The sequence below is a fragment of the Sturnira hondurensis genome, unplaced genomic scaffold (assembly GCF_014824575.4).
Source record: "Sturnira hondurensis isolate 20B ecotype Veracruz unplaced genomic scaffold, ASM1482457v3 Scaffold0021795, whole genome shotgun sequence".
Classification (NCBI taxonomy): Eukaryota; Metazoa; Chordata; class Mammalia; order Chiroptera; family Phyllostomidae; genus Sturnira; species Sturnira hondurensis.
The window spans coordinates 9454181-9472414 of record NW_028094426.1 but is presented as its reverse complement, the minus strand read 5'-3'; the positions used below and the strand labels follow the sequence as shown (position 1 = coordinate 9472414).

The 18234-nt window shown below is 40.1% G+C and overlaps 1 protein-coding gene across 1 annotated transcript in view; it reads left to right on the top strand.

Annotated features, from left to right (window-relative positions):
• DERA (deoxyribose-phosphate aldolase) overlaps nucleotides 1–18234 on the top strand; it is a 96531-nt gene that overhangs the window by 40692 nt on the left and 37605 nt on the right. The window contains exon 6 of the mRNA XM_037033808.1: nucleotides 10832–10960. Coding sequence (XP_036889703.1) covers nucleotides 10832–10960 — 129 coding nt within the window. The remainder of the gene's footprint in view (nucleotides 1–10831; nucleotides 10961–18234) is intronic.

Below are 18234 nucleotides of genomic sequence, written 5' to 3'. Positions count from 1 at the left end.
GTGTAGGATGCTGGTTGAAGACAGAAAGAATCCCAGTTTTCAAATCTGACATTTAGGGTGCATCTCAACTGTTTCTTGTGGTCACAAAGGTCCATAGTTTAGGGTGTGAACTCAAGGAAGAGACTGGAGGAGGCTCATATTCCTCTTAAATTCTTTGTGGTGGTGATTTGAAATCTCTGCTTTTCTCAAACTTTTAAGTCTTCTGCCCACCTTGAGGCTCCTTCATTTTTAGCAGATGACCTACCCGCTGCTTCTTGGAGAAGATAGAAGACGTTAGACAGGAACTTCCTCAAGGCCCTCGAGTCGGATCTGCTTCTTGGTTTCCTTCCTCCCGAGTCCAGTTCCTCTGCTGTGCTATGGCTCCCATTTCCTTCCAAAAAATCTGAGAGGCCTTACTCCATTTATTGGCCATTTTCCCCTCCCCGTACCTTTAGCCTCTCTCTACTTGCTCATTCCCATCAGCATCTAAACGTATGTAAGTTGTTCTTATTCATTAAAAAATCCCCACATACCAACATTCCCCCTCATCCCCAGCTAAATTTCCCTTTCTGTTTTCCCAAAATTCTTTAGTTTACTTATTTCTTTTGTATCTGTTCTAACCAAAATACCAATGACCTCTCATTTCACTATGCCTAGGGGATGCTCTTTGTGTATTTGTCTTCACTGTTCTGCAGCATGGGACAGAATGGGCATTTCCCCCTTTTGGAAACACTCTGCTGTCATGGGTTTGGTGACTGTAGGTCCTTGAGGCGCCCCCCCCACCCCCGCCCCGCCCAGGGATTCTGGTTACCTTTACAAGCTTCCCCAGCTCCCCTGGCATCCCTGAGTGTCGGTGGTCCTCGGATCCTGTCCTGGCAAGCTCTGGAACTTCCCCTCCAATGCTGCACCCCTCACCCCTGGAAAGCTCACTTCTTCACTGATTCTGTCTACATTCCTTTTGCTGAAGACTACCAACCCTCTGAACTGTCAGAACTCACGTCTCTCTGACTCCACAACTCATCTTCCATTTCCCTGCTAAACTATGTTGCTTTTCACCCACCACTTTCACGTAAGTAGACATTCAGAATCAGTGACTCTTTACCCAGTCAGAGAATCTGATAACCATTTTAGAAGAAAAATGTTTAAAGTATGTACGTTTGTCTGACTTAAACACATTCTAGTAAGCGCAATTTGATTTCAGCACTGTTGTATCCATGATCGTGTTGTACTGGAATGCTGCAATTCTCTCAGGGGCTGAAATCTCCGAGATGACTTGCCCCATAGCTAATGGCCCAGACTGCTGTGCTTTCTGATTTCTGTGTCTTTTCATGTAAACATTTTTGGTGTTGTTGCTTTTGCCTGGTCCTTTACCCCGAGGCTTCTTACTACCACATCCTGTTTCTCTCATTCTGGCCCACTGTCCTCCCCTGGCAGTACTTCCCTCAGTCCTTTCCCTCCGGGCACAGAAATGCTCCCCCCACTCCCCTTACAGCTCGGGATGGTGGTTTTCACTGGATGGGGTGTAGGATGTGTTGCTGGGTCTCCAAATTACCTGACAGGCACGTTATTTTAAAGAACTTTCCATTTTATTTTTCAATCACAGTTGACATTCAGTATTATTTTGTATTAGTTCCTGGTGGACAGCATAGTGCTTAGACAATTTATACTTTACAAAGTGTTCCACCCCATATTGCCAGTACCCACCTGGCACCATAGTTATTACAGTATTATTGTCTCTATTCCCTATGATGTACTTTACATCCCCGTGACTATTTGTAACTACCAATTTGTACTTCTTAATCCCTTCACGTTTTTCACCCAGACCCCCACCTTCACTCACTCCTGGCCACCCGCAGTCTGTTCTCTGGGTCTGTGGCTGACAGACATTCTCAAGTCACTTGCCCCAGCTCCTCCTCTCACAGATTCTTGTACCCACCCGCCCAGGCATGTGTAACATCAGAACTGGGGGTTGGAGGTGAGGGAGAATGGCTCCTATACTGTGACATTGCTCCAGGTGGTTTTGATTCCACCCCCGTCCTGACCTTGACCGCCCCGTAGTTTGTGGAGAAGCACTGACTTGGAACATTTTTTTTCACTTCTAGTTCTTGGTTCCACATACTTTAGGTGCAGGATAATTGATGCATTGTTGAATGTGCACATTGATTAATTAGTACATACTGCATTTTCCATGTATTTCTATTTAGTTAGCCTGGCTCTGCAGTTAGCTGTAACACAGGTGGCCTAAAGAGGAAAGTTGCTCCGGTGAGTTTAGACAGAAACTGCATGGGCTCTGGGATCCTAGGAAAGATCACAGAAACTCTTATCTCTTGGGCAAGTTACTGCTCTGTGTCTTCTGTTCCGTCTGCAAAGTAGCAATCATGGCATCTACTTCACAGGGTTGCCATAGGGATTAAATGAGATACTGTGTGTAAATTGATCATCCCGTTGCTTAGCCCGGATGACTCCCTGCAGGCCAACTGCACTGTCTTCTCTTTCCCCCTCTTCCTCCTGCTGATGGTGGTGTGTTGTCAAGGGAAGGAACCTTCCTATAGCACATGCATTCAATCAGGAAGGTGGAACTCTGAGGGCTTGGGTTTTAGTCTTTGTAATTTTGCTAATTACATCTAGTCTTCGGGCAAACACGTCACTTCCCTCTGCCTGCATTTAAATAAGCTACCAATAGAGGGATAAGACTTCAGGCTTTCTATAGCTCTTCCGAACTACAATGGCCTGTGATTTTATATTTGGCGTTGCCTCGTCTGTGGGTATTATTCCCATGATGAGTGCTTGTAACACTGTATTTTTTAATGATGGTATTGAAGTTGACATCTCAGTTGCATCCTTAAACAGTTCTTTGAAGAAAGCATTCAGCAGAAGGGGTTCGTCAGCGCATAAATCTTACTGAGCAGCTTTTGAAAGTTAAATGCATTCCATGCTCTGTAAATATACAGAGGTGTTCATTTTTCCACCTCTTTATGACCCCTCTCTGCTGCATATGTTTACCTAATCTTTTACCAGTGACATAGTAGTGCTATCAGATTCTGCCTCATTCAAGTCTTTTAGTTCTTTGAGCTGAAGAGCTAACCTGCCTTTCCTAGTGTTTGGGGACCCTTTTCACCCTGGAGCTCCCTGGAGCACCTGCAGACCTGACTCCAAAGGTGGCTTCGTCTGTGCCATTTTGCCAGAACAGTATGTTCAGTGTAGCAATGGGAAATGCTGTTTGGCTCCCATATCCAGAGCTTCATGTGCCTTTCAACCCTTCAGTTCTGCAGTTGTGAGTTGCTCTTCTAAACTTGGTTTGTGGAGTACATGCCTCATGGTTATCAAGAATAACCATGGGGTATGAGAATGAAATATTTGGGCCAAAGCTACAGTGTCTGTCATTGTGTCTTATGTGAATGGATCCTGCAAATCTTGAATCTGGGCAACACTTTATTTTTCTACAAGGAGAATGGTAGAAAGAACATCCCTTGAAAGAAAAGTCTTTTCCTTCATTGTGTTGAGCGGTTAACCGTAATGTCAGATGAGAAATGCAGCCTGCACATCCACAGACACTTTGCGGGGAAGAATAAAATTATCCATAATCTGTGCTTTCTCAGTTTGGATGGTTGTTTGTGGTAGAAAGATTCTGGAGGTACTTCCGGTAGCTGTATGCTTTTTTGTTTCTGATTTTATCCTCTGACTCTTCAAAACTTCCGATGCTATTGACGAAAATGTGTTTTATTTCTTGTATGTTATTCTACTACCTGGCGGGTTAGCTCGTCTCTGTTTTACTCGCACAAGATTAATTAGATGCCTTGGTGGAAGAAAACTGTTCTCGAACATTTTGTGACTTTTTTAGTTTAAACAGTTGCTGTATAATTTTATATTAAGTGTTTTATTGTACATGTAATTATCTTAAGAGTTATTTTCAGGCCACTTTTGCGCAGTGTTGGAACATCTCTCTGGTGCTCAAAAAATAATTGCTTAGATATGTTCGTTAACAATTATTTTTTAAGTGCCTTGGAATAGCATGAACTATAAAAGGAAATCTACTTTATGACTTTTAGATAGGAAATACAGCCTTTAAACACTAGGATTCTTACTTAAGTCATAATTTCTATACATGAAAGCTTTACTCACATGGTTTTCTGTCTGTAGCAGTGCTGTTCCGGAAAACTGAACAGACTGTCAGCAGCCTAGAGATTAAGAATGTCTTTTCCTGTGAGTGGATGCTGGAGAGAAACACGATCTCTTTAAATAGAGGAAAGTAAACTGCTGTAGCTGCAAGTCCCTGCCGACACGGGAGGCAGAAGTGGAGCCCGTTCCCCATTTTGGATGCTGTTTCAAAGGGGGGCAGAGTGTTCCCCTCCGCTGCCTGGGTCTGCACCGCCATGCACGCAGACCTTTCCCAGAGGGGCTCCTGTTCACTCCTGTCAGTGAACACGCTGCCCTCAGTAGTTTTCCCGCTGGGAATGATGAACAGAAGGTCAGGGGATGACCTCCATTTTTCCTCGTCAGTGTGGCAGTAGTAGGAGGGATGACAGGGGACAGACAGGAGACAACCCCCTCTGCTGGTTGAGACACTATATTGATTACAATGTAATATTTCCTGGGTTTCTGGGACACTCACTTCGGCTGGTCCTGAAAACCTCGTTATACATCAAAACATGTGTTATCGGGTTTTTAATGTGACATCTCTTTGCCATCCACTTCTCTGGCGTTTGGGTTTCTGCATTATTCTGACCAACTTGCAGTCATGGTGTTTCAATTCCGTTTTCATTTGTCAGTCATCTTTTGTAATAGCCTTTCAAACTATTGTTTTTCTGATTACATAAGAATTGTTTTGTCTTTTTTTTAAATGGGGAATTTTCAGTGTCTGTAATGTTTGAAAGTTTTATAATGAGTGTGTATTGTGTGTGAGTATATGAGCATAGTTAATCAGTACTCCAGGGAATAAGGTCATGATGTATACATGGATTTAACAAGAAGGATGTTTACTGAAGTGTTGCTATAAGACCAAAAAGCAGAAACCTTAAACATCCAATAATAGAAAAGCGATTGAATGAGTGTGTGACTGTGCTGTGGAAGATTGTGTGGGGATGGGAGTGTTTCCAGGCCTTCTGAGTGGACAGGAAATACATGAATGTTCACACATGCACAGTGCACCCATCTACACACGTGTACGTATCTGTCTGTGTGCCTATCTATATATCATCCAGAGCTTCATGTGCCTTTCAACCCTTCAGTTCTGCAGTTGTGAGTTGCTCTTCTAAACTTGGTTTGTGGAGTACATGCCTCATGGTTATCAAGAATAACCATGGGGTATGAGAATGAAATATTTGGGCCAAAGCTACAGTGTCTGTCATTGTGTCTTATGTGAATGGATCCTGCAAATCTTGAATCTGGGCAACACTTTATTTTTCTACAAGGAGAATGGTAGAAAGAACATCCCTTGAAAGAAAAGTCTTTTCCTTCATTGTGTTGAGCGGTTAACCGTAATGTCAGATGAGAAATGCAGCCTGCACATCCACAGACACTTTGCGGGGAAGAATAAAATTATCCATAATCTGTGCTTTCTCAGTTTGGATGGTTGTTTGTGGTAGAAAGATTCTGGAGGTACTTCCGGTAGCTGTATGCTTTTTTGTTTCTGATTTTATCCTCTGACTCTTCAAAACTTCTGATGCTATTGACGAAAATGTGTTTTATTTCTTGTATGTTATTCTACTACCTGGCGGGTTAGAACCCACCAGGGTTATTCTTTGCTAGAACCCACGAGTCTGTACTGACAACTTTTATTACAACCCAACATCACATGGTTTATTTTCACCTCTTCCTTTCTATATTTATGTCCCTCTTTCTTGTCAGTGAGAAATCTTGTTCCCATCATTCCCGGTATATTTACTTATTTGACCAGTTTTCTTGTATATAATCATCTCTTATTCCTGTGGGCCGTCTCCCTGGCCCAGGACCACGTACTCAGGCTAGTTAATGATCAGATCCTCTGGTAAGAGTGTCCCTGGATGCAGTGAAAACAGTTTGAAAATTTTTAAAGGACCATGTTTTGAAGACATAGGGTATCTTTCATTCTTTTGAGTAATGATGAATTCTTTGGAAAGAGGGTCTCTTGCATTTATTACTTCACTTGTAATTTTCTCCACACAGATAGTTAAGTCACAATTATATAAATCCACATCCTGCTGCTGCCCTTTGCTGCTAATATAGGGGGAAATCCACCCATCAGTTTCTTTCGTCGTTCTGCTTGTTTATATTAGAGGAAAGTGACAGTTGAGCATGTTAAAGGACAAAGTGATTCAAGATGGTCTGAGTTACGTTTCAGCCATTGAGTTCTTTGAGTTGCATTTACCGTCTGTCTCGTGCTAAGGTGCCGGTCGTGGTCCTGCCAAGGTGCTCAGAACGATCTAGACACTTCCAGTAGGTTTTCCTGTGGCTTCTGTGGCTTGTGTGCGAGTGGCCTCTTTTTCTTATATGCAAGATTTGTAAATGCTAAATATACTTTCATCAGTATTACAGTAGGGCTTGCTTTGTTTTGTATTACGGAGTTATTTTTGCATTCATGGAAGTATGTAAGGAAAAATATGGAAAACAAGTATTGAGTGATTAAATGCTTACGGTATGCCTGATGCTGTTCTAGCCACATGCATTGCTTTGTTTAATCGTCAGAAACATGTACGAGCAAACTGTGGCCCCCTAAGTAATCAGGCTTAGAAAATTGAGTCATTCCTACAAGTTTACAAATGTAGTAAGTAGTCTTATTACCCCAGAAGTCTGTGTTATCCAGAGTGAGGCCTTAGAACATTGTTTGTGATGTAGTAAACTTTGTCTCCTCCAGATTGCTCTGCCAGTGCGTGGGAGAGGAATTTTATGCATAGACCATGGTGGCCTCTGTAGTACCCTGTGTACTCTGAACCTAGTAAGCACTCAGCAACAAAGTAACAGCACTACCACCGCTATCAGCAATAGGAAAACAAGTAGCTGCCATTCCTGGTGCATTAACTATGTGACAAATACTGTCCTTAGCACTTTTATTTGTGTTAATCTATTTGATCCTTGAGATAACTCCATGCAGTGTTGCCACCTCTATTATCCCCATTTTACAGATGAGGAAACTGGGGCAAAGATTAAGTAAATTGCCCAAATCAAACAACAAGTAAGTTTTACGGCCAGGATATGAACCCAGACATTCTGGACACTGATACTCTTGTCTGCTATTCCATCCTTCCTCAGTAAATATTTGTTATGCTAGACTTATGAGTTGAAAACAAAACCTGGTCTGGTCAAGTTAAGCTGTAAGGGATGTATTAGGAGGATATATGGTAACTTACTGTAGTAGTAGGAGGCCTGAAAGCCAGGCTTGGGAAATGAGTATGTCCAGTAGAGAGCGGAGGATGCAGCCAGACTTCAGGGGGGAGGAGCTTGGTCCCAGGGCCCCTGCTGGTGCTGCTGCCACTGGCCGGTGTGTCACCACACTGCTGGCTGTGGCCGCTGGGCTCTTGCATCTGCTGCCGTTGCTGATGCCGCAGTACTAATGAAAGCCTCTAACCGTTCTTCCGTCTTTGGGTCACTCTCTGAGATTCAGAGGCCCACGTTGAAGCATTCACTTGATGGAGCTCAGGCTACATTTTACAAAGGACATGTTATTATTATTATTTTTAATATTTTTGATTTTTATTGTTGTTCAAGTACAGTTGTCTGCCTTTCCCCCCACCCCCATACCCCAACCTTCCCCACCTCCCTCCCGTTTCCACCCCCCCCTTGTTATTGTCCATGTGTCCTTTACCGTTGTCCCTATAAACGCTTCACCCTTTTCCCCATTTTCCCCCTACTTCCTTCTGGTCACTATCAGCTTGTTCCCAATTTCAGTGTCTTTGGTTATATTTTACTTGCTTGTTTGTTTTGTTGATTAGGTATCAGTTAAAGGTGAGATCATATGATATTTGTCTTTCACTGCCTGGCTTATTTCACTTGGCATAATGCTCTCCAGTTCCATCCATGCTGTTGCAAAGGGTAGGAGCGCCTTCCTTCTTTCTGCTGCATAGAATTCCATTGTGTAAGTGTAACATAGTTTTTTGATCCATTCATTTACTGATGGGCACCTAGGTTGCTTCCAACTCTTGGCTATTGTAAATTGTGCTGCTGTGAACATTAGGGTGCATAGGTTCTTTTTGATTGGTGTTTCAGGGTTCTTAGGATATAATCCCAGCAGTGGAATTGCTGGGTCAAAAGGGTTAAGAACAGTGTGCCTGAGCTTGTCTCACGCCATGCACCCTGAAACTAGAAACTAAAAAGGCCACATTAGCTATGCTTTTTTTTCCACCTGTTCTGGTCTACTCTGGGAAGAATAGTAACAGAAGGAAATGGCAACTTTCCCCCTGTTGAACTTCACAGATTAAGATATTTGCTCAGAAAAACCTGACCCTCTTACTGTGGGGAAATAGGTCAGTAAAATGGTGTGAGGAGTTGGCAGGTAAAGGCTAAAACAGCACTGGTTGTGTATTTGTTGAATCCAGTTCAGCTCTAAGTGATCATTTTTGGCTCATTCTGTTTGGACCATGGATTAAAGAGCATAACTTCCAGGTGGCTGATAATTGAGTCATAAAACATGTCCAGGTTTTCTGGTTGATTTTAATTTTAGATGGAGAAATTCACCAGATATAAAAAGGTAAGTACTCTTTAGAAAAAGGATGGTGCTTTTGTCCAAAATATGGTCGAGATCAGTGTTTTAAGAATTTTGTTCTGTAGGCCAAAGTTCACTTTAACAAGTGCTGTAATAAAATACTTTCAAGCCTTATCTGATGGCTCACTGATTATTAGCACTAATCCCAATAAAAAATTTCAGTGCAGCACAGGGATCAGGCCACGAAACAAGGTTTGACTTTCATCACACCACACTTAACGGAACTCATTTTACTAGCATTCTGAGCTTAGTATTACATGTTTTGAGTGCTTATAATAAGCCAGGCAATGTGTTAAGTACTCTACACACACACACACACACACACACACACACACACACACATACACACACGTATCTTTTTAATTCTCATAACAACCCTATGAAATAAATGTTACTATTGATGCTTTTAGGATGGTACTGAGACTAAGAGAAGTAACTCGCCCAAGGTCACACAGGGAGTGGTGGAGTCGGGTTTTAAATCCGTGTTTGTCGACTCTCCAGCTGGCTTTTGATGGCAACACTGTGCTGTAGAAAAGTCATTAAATTAAACCATGAGTTAACTCTGGATTAGCATTTTTGAATTTTTAGATCAAGCAATTTCTTTGTCACTACTTCTTAGAGGAAACTCCCTCATTTTAGATTCAGTAAGTCAGGTGGTAGTAAGTAAAAAGAATATAAATTATGATCATCACATAGTCCTTTTACTGTGCATACCTCATAGCATTCTCACACACGTTGTCATATTGGGTGCGTGGGTAAGATGATTTTCTCACAGTTTAGGGAGGAGGGGCAGGGTATGGCCCATGGTGTGGCATCTCGGGTCATCTCTAATACTCAGAACTACAGATTATTAGGGATTTGGGAAAACACGCCATCTTTTCTTAAAAATCTGCAAGTACCATCTCTTGGGGCAGCAATCACTGAAGTTTACCTAAGCGTCTTGTAATGGAATATTTGGTTTTATCTGTATTGTTTCCACTTTCAGGCTTCAGCTTAAGTTCGGGTTATCTAGAATTGGGAAGACAAGTTTTGTCCTTGTTGTAACTTTTGTGGATTTGACTGATTTTGCTGTCTTATAAGTCTTTTATATGTACTTTAGAAAACTTGTGAGTTACAGAACTTTCCTTTTTGTATTAAAAAATGCTTACTCCAATCCTAACCCTTCTGTGAATGTTTTCTTTCTGCTCAGTTTAGTCTGTGTGCTTATAAAACTGCTTCTCATGAAACATACACGGAGAAGAAAGGAAAAGCCCCGATCTTAGACCTAATTTGCAATAGTTTAAGTTGAAGAAATGAATAAGGCCAACCTGATGGAGGGGGAGAGAAAGCCCAAATTCACTGGTGTCAGGACCAAAGGCTGTAAAATAGTTTTTTTTTAAACTTTTATTCTTATTATACTCATTTTGTTTACTAAACTTCTGTTACTTTGAATCTGAAGTGGTTTGCTTTTATTTTTGTTTCGATTTTATTTTGTTGTGTGTAGTTTTATATGTAATAATCAAACTGCTTTCAGGATGCTGTATGGAGCCCGAGGAAGCCAGACGTGGGTCCAGGGTTCGGGGTTCAGAGATCAAGGCTGCATCTGTGCGTCCCTCTACGCAGGTTCCGCACCCACACATCTAGGGCTGCCTCAGCCCATTTTAGTCAGATTTGGAGGCACATGCCCCGGCAGACAGTGGGACAAGCTGTTATGTCTTTATTGTCATTAGCCGAGCTCTCAGGAAAGGCCTGCTTTATATTCCAACAAGACAACTTATTATGTGTGAATGGAAGAATCAATAAGGACCCAAGATTTTTTTCTTTAGTTTGCAAAGTGGCAAGCCCCTATATGCATAGTAGGTAAATTTTTTTTTCTTATAAGTACCTGTCATCTGGAAGAGGTAGACATTATTGGAAATTTGCATGTCATTATAATGATATTTTAAAAGCTTTGTGGCTCTCCACCTGGGGCCAGTGCTCAGGAACGGTTTCCTGGTAGCGAACTAAGCAGTCCTTGTAGCAGGATGGGAACTGCAACAGAGTGCTCTAGGCTATGTTAAATTGGGGCGGTTTTTAGAAAGCGACAAATGTTTTATGTTTCCTAAATCCGAGATGGGCTCTACCAGCTCTAAAGGGCTGCCAAGTCATGTTATCACTTGCCTGTTTTGTAACGGCCTCAATTATCTCCTTCTCCAGCCCTGTATGACGAGATTCGCCAGTTTCGCAAGGCCTGTGGGACAGCTCATCTCAAAACCATCTTAGCGACCGGAGAACTTGGGTCTCTTACTAATGTCTACAAAGCCAGTATGATAGCAATGATGGCAGGTAAGCATATTATATTCAAGTGGTGATGTATATTGAATTGATGTTTTCAGGTGAAATAAGTAAGTGAAAACATTTGGTTATTAGCCACAAGTGCTAACCAATTGGATTTTTTGGCGGGAGGGGTCAAACATTTTGTGACAACGCGTCCAGTGTGAAGTGTTAAAACACTTGGCTTTCTTTCTTCCGCATTTTTCGGTGGCATGCCATTGCTGCACTATCCTTGTAAGGCAGTAGATGGCTCTCTTGTTAGTGAATTGCCTTCCTTGTTACTTGATTATTCACTCATCAACATGTTAGACAGGAATTTCTTTAGCTCTGGCTTATTCCTCTCTGAATTGAAGGGTTTGATTTTTCTTAGGTCTTTTCTTAGTGTATCCATCCATAGTATTTAAGGAAACCTGTGCCTCTGTGTCGATTCATTTTTTAAAACTTTAGTGCAGTGTCATTGTTTTTGACGCTTTCAAATGTGGGTTGACTTATTCTAGTACCCGGCCCAGCTTGAAGCCCAGGAATTGTGCTTGACTCCTTTCTCTCCCTTCATGTAAATCAGGGAACAAGCCTAGGGTGCTGGGCCTCTTTTCTGCATCTAGTACGTCCCTCCAGTCTGAGTGCTGCTGTGTTAGGCCACTGTCTTTCCCCGCGGGGGTCTGTTCAACAGTCTCCTAACTAGTTTCCCTGTCTGTACTTTTGTCCCCTTCCATTCTGTTCTCCTCACGGTTGCCAGAATGATCTCTTAAAAATGCAAATTTCATTGTGATATTCTTCCCTTGAAATCCTTCGGTGGCTTTTCTTCATCTCAGTGTAAACTGTAAATTCCTTCGGCCTGATTTTTAAACCGGTCCTTCCCCAGACCCTGCCTGTGCCGTCTCCTCATTCTCTCTGCACGTCGTTTGCTTCAGCTCTGTGGAATTTCTTGCAGTTTTCTTTGAGTGGCACTGTCCAACCCATTTGAGTATTTATGCTGCGACGCCTGCCTTGAAATACTTTCTGCCCAGATATTTCCTTCCTGTCTTTGGACTCAGTACAGGGGTCACTTTTCTCAAAGAATGTTTCCCACTACTGCTGCCTCCCCACCACGCGGTTCATTATCTCCTCATTGAGCCCCTATGGCATCCTGTTAAAACCTTTGTCAGATAAAACCTTATCACACTGTTCTGTGACTGAGCGTTGACTTTCTAGGTGCCCTACTAGTATTTGGGTGAGGATACGAGACTTCTCAGGTCTTAAATCCAGGCCTCTATTGTAGTCATCCTCTAGATTTTTATACTCAGGTACTTTTAGAATACTCTGTCAGGCCTAACGTTGTTCCCTAGAACTTGACCGAGGATCAGCCAACTAGGCCTTAATGATGCTGCTGTATGCAGAAGACCTCCATTCTGGTTGTCTCGTTTAGAGCAGAATCTCCCAAAACCTCAGGATTAGGAGGAGTGGATGGTCATCAGTCATGTTGGCACTTCGAAGATTTATAGTAATAGAAGACTCCTTGCAGCTTTTAGGAAACTGGGTAAAGCCCCTTAGAGACTGAAGTGGCCAAGGAGCCTGCCATTTCATGCACCTTGTCAGGACAAGGGATTGTTTGCCCAGAATGCAGCCATTCAGGTCACAATGAAAGTGTATTCAGTCTGGGCCACAGCTGACCCTGTGCCGTCACTGCACCCATTGCTCATGATAGGAACCTGGTGTTGAGTCATCGAGAGTGGATGTTGCACCCTCGCCTTCACCCATCCACAGACAAACATGTGACTGGAACCGCACTCTCCCCCGTTATCTTCTGTCTCCTATAGCTCTGTGCACATTGTGGTTTATTTCGTTCATTTAATCAGTGTCTACTTTAGAATACCTTCTTAATCTTCACATCAGTCCTGTAGCTGATGAAATGTAAAATTAAGTGACTTGCCTAAGGTCACAAAACCCAGAGATGACATGTGGTCATGATTTGACCCCAGGTCTGCTGGCTCCAGCTTCGTTGCTTTTTCTGGCTCCCGAGGCCTGGTGTTAGATCTTACCGGGAATTGCAGGCACGCTCTGCGTGAGGTGTCGCAGGTGAAAGTGGTTAGCGCACCTCCAGGCCCACAGTGCATGCTTCCTGTTCTGTGAAGAAGGTGTGTAATAGAAATGAAGTATTTTTACACTTTTGAAGAATGCTTTAAATTAAAAAAAAATTGAACTAAGTTCACATTACTTCCTATTTGGGTGGTAATTTTTAATTTTTTCTTAAACATTAATTTTTTGATGTAAATTTTTATTCAGTAAGGTTCAGGTGTTAAGGGTACAATGTGATAAGTCTTGACATTGTGTATATTACATTATCCCAGAAATATCATATGTGCCCCTTGCCAGTGAATTCTCCTCGTTTGACCCTCTGCCCCACATAACCACTGATCTGGTTTTATCACCCACCATAGATTAGCTTTGCTGGTCTAGAGCATCGAGTGGGATTTTGTGCTTGTCTCCCCCAACCAAAGATAATAGCTGTGAGATCTGTCCCTGTCACTCTGTGCGTGAATCTGCTTAGAAGTATTCCATTGTACAAATAGACTGACTCGGCAAATTTACTGGTATAAAGTTGTTCCTAATATTCTTTTATTGGTTTGATGTCTGTAGGGTCTGTAGTTATATCTCCTTTTTTATTCCTTATATTGGTCTTTTTTTTTTTTGGTAGAGTCTTGCTAGGGGTCTGTCAGTTTTATTAATCTGTTCAAAGAGCCAATTTAAAAAAATATTTAGTTAAAATATTTTCTAATTTCCCTTGCATTTCTCTTATTATTTAGAATGTTAGAATTTTATTTAGAATGAAATGTTTACTTTTCAAGTATTTTATGCCTTTCTAGACATCATGTTGTTGACTTACAATTTTAAATTCTGTTATGATGTCTATTATAAGGTAGAATTTATTCTGCCCTATTGCAATTTATTTCTGTTTTTGATCTGTTTTTTTTTTTGTTTCATATTTCCTGCTACCTTTGAGTTCGTCAAGTAACTTATTTTATTTTATTCCTTTTCTGTTGGCTTTTTATATAACCTCTTTGTATATTTTTAGAAATTGCTCTAGCTATTACCGTATACATCCTTAACTTACCACTGGCTACCTGGAATTAATATTGTTTCACTTACACCCATTAGTCCTTTGGATTATTGTCATATTTTTCTTCCACCTGTATTATGAACTTCTCAGCACAATGATGGGATTTTTGTTTAAACAATCATTTGTGTTTTAAGGAAATTAAAAGAAAATAACTAAGTGAAGTTAGTCTTTATATTTTTCCATCTTTATTCCTTCCATCTTTATTTCTATCTTTGTTCTTTCCTGCAAGTGTGTTGGGGATTAATTCTCTCTGGATATATTCATTTGAAAATGTCTCTATTTCACCCCCATGTTTTAAGGATAGTTTACTATATGTAGAGCCTTGGGTTGACTTTTTTTTATTAACATCATTATATAATTATATTATTAAATATTTTGTAACAATTGAAACATGTTTTAGAATACCATTAGAAATTGCATATGATATACGGTTAGGGAACACAAAACAGATTCTAAGATATGTAATATAACCTCAATTTGGGCTAAAAATCATATACAATATTTACACAAAAAACTGCAAGAAGGAAATAGGACAGTATATTAATTTTTTTGTTTTCTGTTTGTACCTTTTATTATTTTTTAAATTTCTTTTTAAAATTTAATCTTTATTATATTTATTCCATTATCATTTAGTCCCCTTTTACCCACCCCCAGCAATCTCCACACTGTTGTCTACGTCCATGAGTCCTTTTTCCTTTTTTTCTTTTTTTTCAATTCCTCCATAGCCTAATGACTATTTTATCTTCATTTCACCACTTTTATTCCATTTCTTGGAATACCATTTCTTCTTCTTTTTCTTCTCCCTCCTTTTTTTGTAACTGATATCTCATTTTATTCTGAGTGTGACCAATCAGTATTTTCTATTTATCTTTGTTTTTCATTAATTTGACCACAAAGTCCCTAAGTTTGGTTTTCTTTGTAGTTTTTCTACTTCTAGTTGGCGGAGCTTCTTAGATCTGTAGATCACTGTTTTTCACCCAGTTCAGGACTTTTAAAAATTATTTTTTCAAATATGTTTTTGATCTCATCCTATCTCTCTTCTAGGACCTCAGCTACATTAATGTTAGATATTGTCTTATAGGGTGCTAAAGTTCTGTTTATTTTTTATCTTTTTTTGTCCTTCTGTTCTTCCCATTGGCCAGGTTACATGGATCTTTCTTTAAATTCAGTGTCCTTTATTTTCTATCTCAGATTTTAAGCCCATCCTGTGAAGTGAATGCTATTGTACATTTTTTGGTTTTAGAATTTCCATTTGATTATTTATTATAATTTTTACTTATCTGCTGAAGTTTCCCATTTTTCACTCATTGAGGTTATGTTTTTCTTTAAGTCTTCAAACATATTTGTAACAGCTGATTGTAAGTTCTTACCTGCTAAAGTATGTCTGGGTTATTTTAGAGTGTATCTTAAGCTGCCAATTTTCCAGTGCCTAAAATAGTTGCCTTATACACTTCGTTCACTTGTAAAGTTATTTATAGCAAGAACGCAAGTGTTGGTAACAATTACTCTATCATGTTTGGAATTCTTCATTGCTTTTGTTTTCTCATTAGTTTAGCATCAAAATTTTAGAAGAAAAGGAGTTTACATATTCATAATTTATCTTGTAACTTTGATAGCCATTTAGATTATTGCAAAAATAATTATCTGGAGAGAGAGTGAGGTAGAAATATATAATTATATTAGTCTGGGATTATATATCCTTGTAAGTATAAAACCTTAGTTAACCAAGGTGTTTGCATGTTGGTTAACCAAGTGATTAGTAGCCTTTAAATTGTCTTTGGGAAAGACGCTTGGGCCGTGGAGTCTGAAGACTGCATGGTCTTGTTCTCTCATGCACGTTTTGTGACCTTGAGCAAATAAATTAATCTGATTATCAATTCAAACAAAGTAATGTATATGAGTGCATTATAACTCTAAATTAAATACTTTGCAAGTTACTAAAAAATATTGGTACATCTTCCTACCCTATCCCATTCCAATAAGAAAGGAGCATACTTGAATCTCTTTTTTCCACAGACTATTACAAAGCATTGTTCAGAACCTCAGTTTTCAAAAGCATTTGTGTAGCTGTAGGAAGTAGAAGGTACTGAGCTGGATTTCATTCTGCACTTACCCCAAGGCTTGCTCTGTTGGTAGGAGTGTTCAGTGAATCTTAGCTGTGAACTTGTTTTGTCAAGCCTTGACTCCCTCTTAAAAAAGAAAGGTGTAAAAAGAGTCTCAGTATTTGAGAATAAAAATTAGATGTGGTCTAGCTAGCTTTTTTATGGTCCACTTCTCAGCTATGTTTATTTGCCTTCTCTCCTAATTGTTTTACTCTGGAAGCTATCACAGACACCTCAGCGCCTTAGATGTGTACCAAATGGAGTGTCACTTCACTGGACGTCACTTACTCAGCAGCCACAATGATCTGAAACCAAGGCATGAACTGGAGGGGAAAAACAAAGAAAAGAGAGATGAAATGCACATATGTAATCTATAATAAAATAATAACAGCTACCACTTTTTGAGCATTTACCATATGCCAGGGACCAAAGGGACTTATGTATATTTATATTTACTCTTCATAACAGCTCTGTGAGGCAGGTAGTCTCCTATGGCAAAATAAGAATATCAGTTCAAAGGATATTTTGCTTCTATTCCATATGGTCATTATTGATTTTTGGAAATATTCCAGGTACTTCTGTCTTTGTTATGTATCATTTTCTCCTTCTGTTATAGCCTTCTCCCCTCTGCTTAGCTGTTTTTAAAGATTTAAATAAGACTCCCATACTCTGTCAAACCACTCCATGATCCTCTAAGGTGGAATTAATTAATTGTGTACACTGCTATGCTCCTAGGACAGTTGTAAATACCAGTAGCATTTGTCACATGGTATTACCATCAATTGTTCTGCCTTCAGATTTTTGGCAAAACTGTGAACCTCCCTGAGACCGAAGACTAAATCTTACCTGTATTCCCTGTGATTATTATGTGCCTGGCATCTGGGAGAGCTTAAGAAAATATTTTGGAATGTAGGAATGAGTGAATTGATTAATTAATGAGAAGGCAAGTGAGCCGTATAAGGAAAAGTGAAGACAGGCAAAGTGAAATCTTGAGATCCAAATTCATCTTTCCAGATATGCCACAACTTTGCAGAGTTTGGACATGTTCTTTTGAGGGCAAACCAATAACAAGAGATAGATTACATATTGATGCCATTGGTTACGCAATCCAAATAGTTGTAGGACATAATAAAGGTTTGTGAAGATTTTGATGCAGTTATTAGAGGCAAAAAAGTACTGATGAAAACTTTTTTCTGTGGCTTTTTGTCAAAGAAAACGGATCTTCCATTTACGCTAGTGGCGCTGTGGTGAGAGAGAAAGAAAGGAAGGAGGTGAAGTGGCAGTAAACACGTGAAGGAAGTATAGTGAGGGAGGAGAAAGGAGAGCCATATTTGTTTCATCAAACTATGCAAGAACAGGGTGATAGGAAGAGAGATAGAAAAGGAAACAAGCTTATAGAAAAGAGACGTCTGAAAGCAGGTCAATCTCCCGCTAAGCGATCTCAGCTCAGCAAATGCCAGAATGTAGAGAAGTGTGGCCTTATCTCTCAGTAACGGTGGGCTGTTTGCACACATGCAGTAGTTAACAAACTCTGCTCTGAAGTTATTTTAGACCTTATCTTTGGAAATAATGCAGGCGTGATAAATAAGGTTGGAGGAGAAAAACACCGAAGATGCAATCATAACGTCATCAGGTTTGAATTGCTGATGAAGATCTGTGGGAAGGAGGAGTACTAACACAGAAAGATGGGGCTTGAGAAACACAGACCTTGAAGGGATGCAAAATGAGTTTGAAACTTCGCTGGGATTTTGTAGTGTGCAGGAAATAAAAAAATAAAACAAACTACAAACTAGGGGAATATTCAAAATTTAACCCAACGTGATACAGAAACAAGGAGATGAAGCAGAGAAATACAAGAAAATGTAAGAGAAGCCATTAAAAAATAAATAAAGGGGAAAAAGTGGGAAAATTGCTATGACTGAAGGAAATCAAAACTGTAAAAGGATGCTATGATTAATACCAAATTAACATCTAAGATTAAAAAAATGAGAAACTTTAAATAGGAATCAAATAGTGGAATAAATGGCAGTGTGGCTGTGTATTTCTACAGATTGTTGCAAGTCACACCGAGTCCTTCGTCTCAGGCT